Here is an 11,801-nt window from a genome sequence, read left to right as displayed (position 1 = left end):
AGCAATTGGCCTACTGGTGATCTCATGGTTCATCTCACCGAACGGTGGAACAAATCTTTACATCGTTTTGGAGAAAGTATGATTATTTCAAAGGCATTTGATAAAAGAAATAGATTTTAGAGTAAAATGAACTTACAAGTAAACTACTTTCTGAAACGAAAATAGTTGTTGGGACTAAGAAACAAGAGATGGCGTTTTAAAACAAAATTTGTTCCTCCAAACCAAATATACATACATATGTACATATTTTAGTGGATGAAATCTTTGGATATAAAACCTGTAGTACTATTTTCGTGATTTCTTAGGGGGTGGTACCTAGTGGTTACGGCGACATTAGCTATTGGATTGTTTGCTAATTTTTTGCATGTCAATTCCTAGAGGTCTTTCTAACTAAAAGTGCTAAGAAATTGTTAATTTGTAACTTCGCTTCATTTAAAAGTGTGTACTGAGTATAATACAATTTCCAATTTTAAAAAAAAAGTTATAATTGTCTGAACAAGACATTTGTTGTATATTACATAATGTAAAGAAAACTTGAACAAATATTACCAACAATGTAAAACATTGTTTTTTTTATTTTAAATGTGATATCAGATAAAATTATGTGTTCCAAAAATTATATTTTTTTGAAAAGCTCCAATAATTCTTTTATTTTAATTTAAAAACGATGACTGTTTCGTGAAAGTATTTTGATAATTACAAAAAAGTAAACAAGTCTTAACAATTTCACTTTAATTTAAGTTTTTCAAGTTAACAAAAAAAAATAAAACGCACGACTGGGTCGCACGAACATGCTGTTAAAAAGTACTTATATAATATTTTAAAATATACCTGTAAAATAATTTCATATTAGAAGAACCAGGATGGAAAGTAAATTATCTGAAGATAAGAAAGAGGAAGAATATGTATGTTTAAATTGTTAAGCGATCACCTATTGGTTGTAGTTAGGTAGGTGTCTAAAACGAACATAGAATAGTTCACTTGGCGTGCTCAGCTTTATGCCGATAGATAGATAATGACACGTTTATGATGATAGTGAAAGAATGTTATTGGTAGGTAGAAGGTACCTACTACAATCCAATCACATTCCTTCTTTCCTACAAGTTTTCATAGCAAACATGGAGTTATTCCGTTTAGTTTATTTTTTTTTCGTTAAAGTACAAGAAATTGCTATTCATGTGCTGGTTACAGTCAGGCTCTTGTGCGTTTTGGATTTTAGTTATGAAGCGACACGTAAGCAGTAGTTGTAGAGGTTCCACGTTTCTTTAACTAGTACTAAGTAATTATTTTTTATATGGGCGAAGGCAAGTACAATACAACTTTTTTCTTAAAGAATAATATTTTAAAATCATACGATTTTAATTCTTGATAGACACTTTAAAATAGATTGTTGATTAAACATATCATATTCTTTAATCCCATGCAGTGGCGCTACACGGCCATAGTTGGTATTTACAATAGCTATAGTTATAAAAATACATACATATGTACTAAATGCATTAATTTGGATAAAAGCTAGGAATGTAATTAAAAATTAGTCAAAATAATTTACTTTAAATACAGTTTAAATAATTTAAAAAAATGTATATCATATATATCACCTGAGAAATAAGTTTGTCTTCAAAACTTTAAATGCCATTTTATAAATCAAAAATGAAAAAACCCTAGATTTTTCAATTTTTTTTTTTTTGAAAATCGTTTGAGCCGTTTTTTTTTAAATTAATTTTTATATATACAAATTTTCAATTTTGTTCTAAACATATTTTTGGTATGCAGTTGTTTAGAGATTAAAAATATACACTACACATTTGAATTTTGTAAAAAAATATTGACCCGTTTTTGAGGTATCGAATTTTGAAAAAAAAAATTCAATATTTTTTTAAAAATCCAAACAATAAAAAATTGAACTTTTGATAATCAAATATTGTTAAGGCAATATAAGAGCTTATTCAGAAAAAAAATTATTGAAACCTGTTCATAAGTTGCTGAGAAAATTAAATGACAAAATAACGGTTCTATAAGCGGTACCAGTCCTGAGCAATAAAAAAATATGTTTTTCTTATTAAAAGAAGCCAAGTTGCAAGATTAAATTTTAGAGAAAATTTAAGAAAAATCTATTGGTTTGTGTTTGATAAAATTCGAATTTAGTTTTTTGACCAAAAAAATGTATGGGGGCCACTGTTAGTTTTGATCTTAAAAAAAAAGAAAAAAACGCCTAACGCGAATCTGCTCAAAACCTTAACTTTCAAGTTTGACCTCAATTGACTCAATGGCTTAGGCTGTAGGAGCGTGGACAGACAGACAAAACCGAATGGACGGAATAGCGGGGCCCACTTTTTTCGACGTCTCTACCATCGTAATATAATGTTTAATTAAAATCTTGAGTTCGAAGCTTTGCACGAATGCAAAACTTGCCATATAAGTAGTTCCTATATGTCGCAAGTAAAAAAACACAAAAGTGTGACATCACCTTGCAATTTGAAAAATATTCTGGTCCTTGTATGGAGTGTCTTTGACTATACTATTAAGTTGTACTTTATAACGTAGTAGCCGCCTACAAGCGGGGGTCGACTATGCTATGCATACCATCTAACTAACTTTCCAAATTGAATAACAAACGCCACCTACCAACTTTTCTGCTCATCCATATAATGTTCTTGTCCATCCACTACCAAAGTAACTATACAATTTTTAGTTTTCATCAAAAAGTGAAAATTTAAAGCAAAATACAAATTTTTTAAGCAAAATAAATCCCTTTCCATTCATAAGTAGACACAAGAAATCAGACGATTTATATACAATTTGTATTCCTACTTTCCACAGAAAACAGCTGATATTCTTAAATTCCCCTCTTTTCACATTTACCTATATTGCCCTCATATTCCTAAGTACATAGCGAAGATAGCCCTAAACTGATTCCGACGTCGAAACAAAAATTTTTCATGGTAGTACCTGAATACCTACTATAAGAATTTATATACCTACAAAAGGCAATAAAGATATGCAAAGCCCTGTGTGTGAGTATAAACAAAAAAGCAACTAGGTGAGCCGCCAAATAATGTCCCCTTGAATAGAATACGCATGCATAAGGAATCACACACACAATATTTTTGTATCGTCTATTTCCCCAGTCACAACTCCCCACAACCCAACCAGAACAAGTACGATGACGGTTTCTCTGATGTCACAACGCGACGTTCGTTCCTCTATAGACTATTCCAATTCACATACAACAATGGGGGAGATATAACTTAGGCGGCAAAGTTTAATGACGGATTTGTATAGAACAGTTAAAAACAAGCATTTTTTACTATGCACGTTAAATGGACAAAAAAAATATTAAAATATAACGGCAATATTTACAATTAAGTATTATACGTTTTTTTTTAAGCAAACACTTTTGTTTATTAGCTTGTTTTTAAATCAAGTGAAAACTATGTATAGTTTTTGAAAAAAAAAAAAATGTGTTGGACTCAACCTTAAGGTTATCTACTACTGTTATCACATAGAAACAATGGTAGATAATCTTGAAGTATTGAAAAATTACACTTTAAACCTTTTTTACAAAAATTTTTACTATAAATGTGTTTCACTTGAACAGAATGTTGGCTTTAAAAATATATGTAAAACTCAATTGCAAGTATTACCGTTATTTTTAAGTATTTGTTTTCATTTTAAGTAATAATTTTTTAAACTGCCCCTCCTGCCTAAATGGGGAGGGGATAGATCCCCCTCCAATAGTAAAAAATGCTTGTTTTTAACTGTTCTTAAAAAATCCGTTATAATATCTTGTCAAACGAGTTATCGTAATCTTGCCCAATAATGCTCTCACAATACAACAACCTACACGAAATCATAATTTCATATGCTGTTTTAATTATTCACTCAGCCTCTTCAATACACCAAGTCATTCTATATTATTGTGTCTATGTGTCTATTTCGAATTCTCCTGATTTGTAAGTTTCCCGGCTGAAAATAATTTTCCTACAAGACGTTGAACAATATATATATGTAGATGCCGCCCTATTTGACTTCTATCATGCTATAGACTATGGTTTTTGCATGTAAACAAAAATTTATGTACATAATGTAGTATGTACATATATGATGAATACATTTTTTGTATGCCATTTGTGGTCATCGAAGTTTGTGGATTAGAATGTAAATATGTACATATGTAGGTATAAATGATATACATAGCTCTTATATATTTTCTAAGTATTTTTTCAGGATCTGGATTTCCAAAACATTTTTCCCACGTGCATTAGTGATGGCTTCCTTTGCTAAAAAGAGCTTGCAGCGCATGGACTTCTACACAAAAAGAAGTTATTTATTAATCTGACATGTCGAAGTCCTTAAGAAATTACTTTACCCTTTGAGAGTGATTATATCAAAGAAGAAAATACATGGGTCGGTCGGTCGAATAACTGGTTCAGCGTCTGTCAAACTGTTTGAAACCAAAAAGGCATATCCAAAGCATGGTTTTAGGGTTTCCATTTTTCAAGCCACTGCTAAAATCGGTCCAGTCTTGGTGTTTTGATAACAATGTTTTACATCTGATTGTATCAGGAAGTACAGGCCTGATCACCTACGATAGCAGAAATAACCACTGAAGGTATGGTCAAAACAATAAAAAGGAAATTATTTTTGAATTGAACTCTTTTTGCAAGAAAATGCTACCCACAATATACTTATAGTACATTAAAAATAATTAAAGGTACTTACATATATCACAAATGTCATATACAGATGTCTCTTACCTAGGGAGGAGATTGACCTATTAAATTTAAAAAAAAGCTTTATTTAGAAAAAGCTTTAGGAATAGATTTTTTCTACAAAAATCAAAGCTTTTTGTAAAAGATTTAGTTTTAATGCTTTATCTCATCTACATACCTACATAAGCAAATCCTTTCGTTTGAGCCAGCAGCAATAGTCCCGAAAAAGGGCGAGTATAATGAAGTGTGAGTTGTATAGTTGCTTTTACTTTTGTATGAAGAAGATGATGTTTCGCCAATATATACCAGGATATACAGATACTCAGAGATTCATAAAACAGAAGTTGATCGTCAAATTCAAGAAATGTTAGAACAAAAAATAATTAAATAAATTAAAGTATACGTAAAATCTGTTACGTATACTTAGGTGACATAAGTAATCAATTTTTCTACAAATCTTCAAGAACATATAACACATATTAAAAAAAATATTAATCGTTTTAAAAAAGAGCTTACCTCAAAGTATCTCTTAAAAAATCAGAATTCATGAAACACGAAACTGAATTTCTTGGTCACATAGTAACACCAAACGGTTTAAAACCTAATCCAAAAAAAAAAAATTAAATGATACAAAATGTCTCCATACCTATTACGGTTAAAGTATTTTAATCATATCTTGGATTAACCGGATACTATCGTAAGTGTATACAACACTACGCAAAAATTATCAAACTCTACACGTTGTTTAAAAAAGAAAGCTAAAATAGACATAAAAGATAAAAATTATATAGACGCGTCTCTGAAACTTTAAACAATGATGATAGACACCCAGACTTTTAAAAAGAATTTGTACTAACTACTCATGTATGAAACTTTGCCATTGGCTAAGATCTTAGTCAGTCACACGGACCACTATCTTTTAAAACAAACAAAAAGATTGTTAATTGTTTACAATTAAAGCTGGCCATAGCCCTTTAATATGGCTACAAAATTTAAAATAACCAAATTCAAAACTCCATTCAAATCCATTCCTGACAACAGTACTCGCACACAGGAATGGTTGAGAGTTGTAAGTCACTAGGCTCTGGTTCCCAACGGACTGTTGCTCCACCCAATTTATTTATTTCTTTAAATTCAAAACTGCAACGCTGGAAAATAAAATAAGAAAAGTACGATTTCAAGATAGAATTCTTACAGGGTAAAGAAAATAAAGTAACAGATCACACCATATAAAGACAGGAAACCAATCTGTCATTCTGGTTTGGCTACAAGCTGAAACGTCAAATTTCACACACCACCTTTTATTATAATATCAATTCACCACTGCTTAAGTCAATTCACCACATAGTGATAAGTAATTCTTAAGGGGAGGCACGAAGGAAGGGTACGATAACTCAGGCGACAAAGTTTAATGACGGATTTGTATAGAACGGTTAAAAAAAAGCATTTTTTACTATGGGAGTGGGGGGACTATTTCCCCCCGTTTAGGAGTAAGGGTCAATTTAGAACAATGTGTACGTTAAATTGAAAAAAAATAATGGTAATACTTACAACTTAGTTCTATACACTTTTGTCTATTAGCTTGTTTTTAAATCAAGTCAAAACTATGCAAATTAAAAAAGTCCGTTGAGATATTATATTTTTAAAAAATATGTATTTATCCGATCGTTTTAGATGCCAACTTAAGACTAAAATCGAAAAATATGTTTGATGTAAACTGTCATCAAATAAACAAATGTCAACGAAGAGTTAATGGTTTCTTATACATGAATCACTTATTAGGAAAACGACATGCTCCAACGTGATTATGTTAAAATGTAACATAATATTTGATACCATATTTTATGAACGAGACGATCGTGCTTATTGCTAATTATTATATTTTCGTTCATATTTTCTAGTTACTAATTGAACAGACGTGTGTTAAGTTGCATGGTTTTTGAAAAAATTATTTGAAACTCAAAATTAAAGTGTAATTATTAAAACTTTAAGAGTATTTCTTGAGAAAATTACCAACAAAATATTTTAATTAAATTATTTTTTCCTTGCTTGAGTATTCTTATTTTGATAGAAATAATCGAATATGGATTAAGGTATACCCGGGATAAATTATTTTTTCTTAAATGCACTTTATTTTAATGCAAAAGAAACTTTGGGATTGAAAGTGGCAAGAAATTGTTAAATAGCTATAAGTTAGGGTTTTTAAATAAAAAAAATAATAAAAGTGTGACATCACCTCAACATCGCACATAACATAAATGTTTATTTCTTCGAGGTGAGTCTGAAAACGTTAACAAAAATTCTGATTTTAACATTTTCGATTGAAAACAAATTTCATAAAAATTTTTTCGGCCAAGAGTAAAATCAATTTGTCGTTGGATACTTTCACTATTTTGGATGCATAACAGCGGTATTGGTCAATGCCGAGGGATTCGTAAGGGGTTTGTGATTCACAACACTGTAGCAAGTTTGGGTAAAAGATATTTTATCGTTTCAGGATGCAGTACATTTGCTGCTTCATCTTCCACTTCAGCTGGTCACAGCAATACACGTCCAACATGATTTTAGTCAATCTGCGTAAGGATGCCGCTTGCAAAACAATCACCGGCAAACACCTCATGCCACAAAGTGAATTCTTTGAGTTCGTTTCGTCGCCTTATATGTTCTTCGAAGTTGCTATGTACGTGGCTATCTCTGGAGTAATTCCAAGCAGTAGAACTTGGGCTTACATCATTTTTGTAATTGCCAATCAGGTAAAGTTGCAGAGAAATCCTCGCTTGAGATTCTCTTTTTAACTTTGTTTGTATTGTTTCAGGCTGAAAACGCTTGGCTTACGCACAAATGGTACAGAGATAATTCAAAGAACTATCCAAGGAGACGTTATGCCATACATTCATTAGACGTTGAAAATTGGATATGGAACTTTTAAAAGGTATACATTCCATAATATACTAACAATAATTAAGTGCAGTAGTTCTTAAGCATTTCCACATTTACTTTACTTTTGTTGGGAATATTCAACAATATTAACACGTCTTATTGTAAGAGCATTTATATACATATCTCATCTCTCTTCCTTTTCTCTTTTGTAAGCTATTAGAATCATGTTACTGTAAACCTAATCAATTCTATTTAATGCAATAAACACTCACTCTAGTTTTGTACTCCACAGTGATCGGTCGTTCTTATTCTAACAGGTTATGGGCCCAGACCCAAGTCTACTGTGTTAACGGTTCCTTTTTTTTAGTCAGTATACTAAAGTGTAGGTTTTTTTTTGCATGATTGCTTTTGCATGTGATTTTGAAGCACATTTTTTTTGTATACCTAATATAATAATATAAGTACATATTATTATAAAATATTGGGAAAATGGATAGTGTCGATTTAATGAAAATTGACAAGCTTTTAAGTTCAGACCAGTGGAGTACATGGAAATTCCAAATGAGAGTCATGTGATATGTATGATATTGTAACTGGTGTGATGAAGAGCCCTGCTCAGACTAAAGCTGCAAAGTTAGTGGAATGGCAAAAGCTTGATAGAAAGGCGCAAAAGGTTATAGTCATGGGTGTAGGTTCGCAAGCACTCGTTCATCTCATGAATTGTTCTACATCGCATGCCATGTGGCAGAAATTAGAATCGGTTTACGAGCAAAAAGCTTCTACCAATATACATTTGCTCCAGCAAAAGTTTTATAGCTTTTCGAAAGATGCATCTGACGATGTTGCAACTCACATTTCGAAGCTTGAGTCGATTGCACATCAATTAAAAGATTGCGGTGAATCAATTTCCGAGAACATGCTCATTACAAAAATAATCATGACACTTCCAAAAGAATACAACCATTTTTTTACTGCTTGGGAGTCAACAGTACAAAATGAGAAGACAATAGACAATCTTACGGCTCGTCTGCTAATGGAAGAGTCACGCTTGAGTTTACAGGTGCATAATGAAATTGCAACATCGATAACAAGTGCATTGGTTGCAAAAAGGGGAGCACATTTTTCAAGTGGTCTTCATAAATCCAAGGGCAAGCCAGGAAAGTGTTTTCTCTGCAAAAAGCCAGGCCAAAAAAAAGATTGCCCATCTAGGCAAGGAAATGGGAGTTGGCATAGGCATGGACATGTTGCTCAGAAGGAGTTCCAAAGTGATGCTTTTGTATGCACGTCTATGGTGGTTACGTCATCTGAAAGCAAGAGCAGTGAATGGTTTTTGGACTCCGGGGCCAGTGATCACATGACGTTTCGCCTAGATTGGTTTCAAGAATATGTGCCCTTCAAGAATCCACAGTTTGTTCGCGTAGGTAACGGGGAAATTATCAATGCAGTAGGTAGCGGTAAAATCAGCATTCTATCGTATAACGGTGAAATCTGGCTACCTAAATTCCTCACAAACGTGCTGTATGTACCCAATATTCATATGAATTTATTCTCGTCAAATGCAGCCATGGACAAAAACCTCCGATTAAAATCAACTAAGTCCGAATGTCACCTTTTGCAAAATGGACACACTGTTGCAGTGGGAGTGCGGGAGTCCACGCTATTTAAGATGATGTTTAAGATTGTGGTACCTGCAATTGCCAATGTAAGCGATAAAATTCATGATATTAAGATTTGGCATGAACGCTTAGGGCACCAAAATGTGAATTATGTTCGTAGTTTTTTGAAAGAGCGTGGTATAGTTTTTCGTGACTCAACTAACCTCTTTTGTGATGCATGCGCATTAGGAAAAATGCATCGGTTTCCTTTTGAAAGAAGTAATAGTAGAGCAAGCTCTGTAGGGGAGCTGATGCACGCTGATTTGTGTGGCCCTATGCAAAACATTTCAGTTGGTGGTTCTAAATATTTCCTTTTACTCAAAGACGATTTTTCCAGGTACATGGTATTATATTTTATAAAAGAAAAAAATGAGGTTCTAGATTGCTTGAAATCATTTGTAAGTAAATTGAAATTAGAAACTGGGATGGTACTTAAGACAATTCGGACGGACAATGGACTAGAGTTTGTTAATTCAGGTGTGAAAGATTTTCTTAATAAAGAATGCGTTCGCCATCAGACATCTGTGCCCTACTCACCACAGCAAAATGGCAGGGCTGAGAGAGATTTAAGAACAATCGTTGAGGCAGCCAGGACTATGATTTACGCCAAAGGTTTAACTTTAAGACTATGGGCAGAAGCAGTGAGTTACGCATGTTTTCTATTAAATCGGACGGGACCGACAGATTCTTACAAAAAAAGTCCAATAGATTTATGGATGGGAACTGATCAGCAACAAGACTATACAAGTTTTAAGGTTTTTGGGGATGAATGTTATGCTCACATTCCATCGCAAAAACGTCGAAAGTGGGATCCAAAGTCTCAGCGCGGGTTTTTGTGGGATATCCAGAGAACACCAAAGGATACCGCATTTACTTTCCAGCCAGTGATACGATTAAGGTGAATCGAGATGTTGCGTTTAAGAACTTGGTAGAAAATACGGTTATTCTGCATGAAAACACAAAATATCCTGAAGTCAACAGAATTGAAAACGTTCAATATGAATGAGGCAAATCCTGTTTCAACACCGGCTGAATCCATAACCTACAAGGACACTGACAAAATAAAAGACGAGGTACAACATTTTCCCTATAGAGAGGCGGTAGGGAGCCTAATGTATTTGGAAATTGGCAGCAGACCCGACATTTCCTATGCTCTTGGGGTTGCAAGTCGGCACCTGGATAAGCCAACTACACAAGACATTACTGCAGTTAAGCGTATTATTCGATACGTGAAAGGAACACGTCTACTTGGTATATGTTTTAAATCAAATAATAAATTAATCGTTAGTTGTTTCAGCGATGCCGATTATGGTGGTGATACTGAGACAAGACGGTCAACAAGTGGCTTTGTGTTCTTACTGGGTCATTCACCAATATCATGGTCTTCACAACGCCAACAATGTGTTGCTCTATCGACCATGGAGGCCGAATATATTGCAGGTGCAAACGCAGTAAAGGAAATTGTATGGTTGTTACGATTAATGAACGATCTACTGGAAGAAGGATGTGGCAAACCAAGTCTTTATTGGATAATCAAAGTGCCATCAAACTAGTACATAATCCAGAATACCACAAACGAAGCAAACACATTGATGTAAGGTTCCATTTCATCCGGGAGAAGTTCCCTGAAGGTATTTTTGAGCTCACATACCGATGATCAACTGGCAGATATTTTTACTAAGCTTTTGCCAAAGACAAGATTCGAACTATTAAGAAAAAAAATTGGAATTATTAATTTATAACTTTTTTATTGAGATTTCTAAAATTTTATAATTTCTATAAAAAAAAAATTGAATTTAAAAAACTAATTGAATTATATTATACATATATTGAAGTAAAAAGTTATAAATTATTTAATAATGTTGAAAGTGGGAGTGTTGGGAATATTCAACAATATTAACACGTCTTATTGTAAGATCATTTATATACATATCTCATCTCTCTTACTTTTCTCTTTTGTAAGCTATTAGAATCATGTTACTGTAAACCTAATCAATTCTATTTAATGCAATAAACACTCACTCTAGTTTTGTACTCCACAGTGATCGGTCGTTCTTATTCTAACAGGTTATGGGCCCAGACCCAAGTCTACTGTGTTAACGGTTCCTTTTTTTTAGTCAGTATACTAAAGTGTAGGTTTTTTTTTGCATGATTGCTTTTGCATGTGATTTTGAAGCACATTTTTTTTGTATACCTAATATAATAATATAAGTACATATTATTATAAAATATTGGGAAAATGGATAGTGTCGATTTAATGAAAATTGACAAGCTTTTAAGTTCAGACCAGTGGAGTACATGGAAATTCCAAATGAGAGTCATGTGATATGTATGATATTGTAACTGGTGTGATGAAGAGCCCTGCTCAGACTAAAGCTGCAAAGTTAGTGGAATGGCAAAAGCTTGATAGAAAGGCGCAAAAGGTTATAGTCATGGGTGTAGGTTCGCAAGCACTCGTTCATCTCATGAATTGTTCTACATCGCATGCCATGTGGCAGAAATTAGAATCGGTTTACGAGCAAAAAGCTTCTACCAATATACATTTGCTCCA

At 33.0% G+C, this 11,801-nt stretch overlaps 1 protein-coding gene across 1 annotated transcript; it reads left to right on the top strand.

The window, feature by feature from the left end:
• Positions 1-10,248: 10,248 nt before the first annotated feature.
• Positions 10,249-10,803, top strand: LOC129943317 (uncharacterized). The gene has a single exon (XM_056052663.1). It carries the CDS (start codon positions 10,249-10,251, stop codon positions 10,801-10,803), a length of 555 nt encoding a protein of 184 aa, XP_055908638.1.
• The last annotated feature ends 998 nt before the right edge of the window (positions 10,804-11,801 follow it).

Source organism: Eupeodes corollae, chromosome 1 (genome assembly GCF_945859685.1).
Source record: "Eupeodes corollae chromosome 1, idEupCoro1.1, whole genome shotgun sequence".
NCBI classification, from domain to species: Eukaryota; Metazoa; Arthropoda; class Insecta; order Diptera; family Syrphidae; genus Eupeodes; species Eupeodes corollae.
Note: the sequence above shows the minus strand (reverse complement) of the source record. Positions and strands in the feature narration are given on the sequence as shown.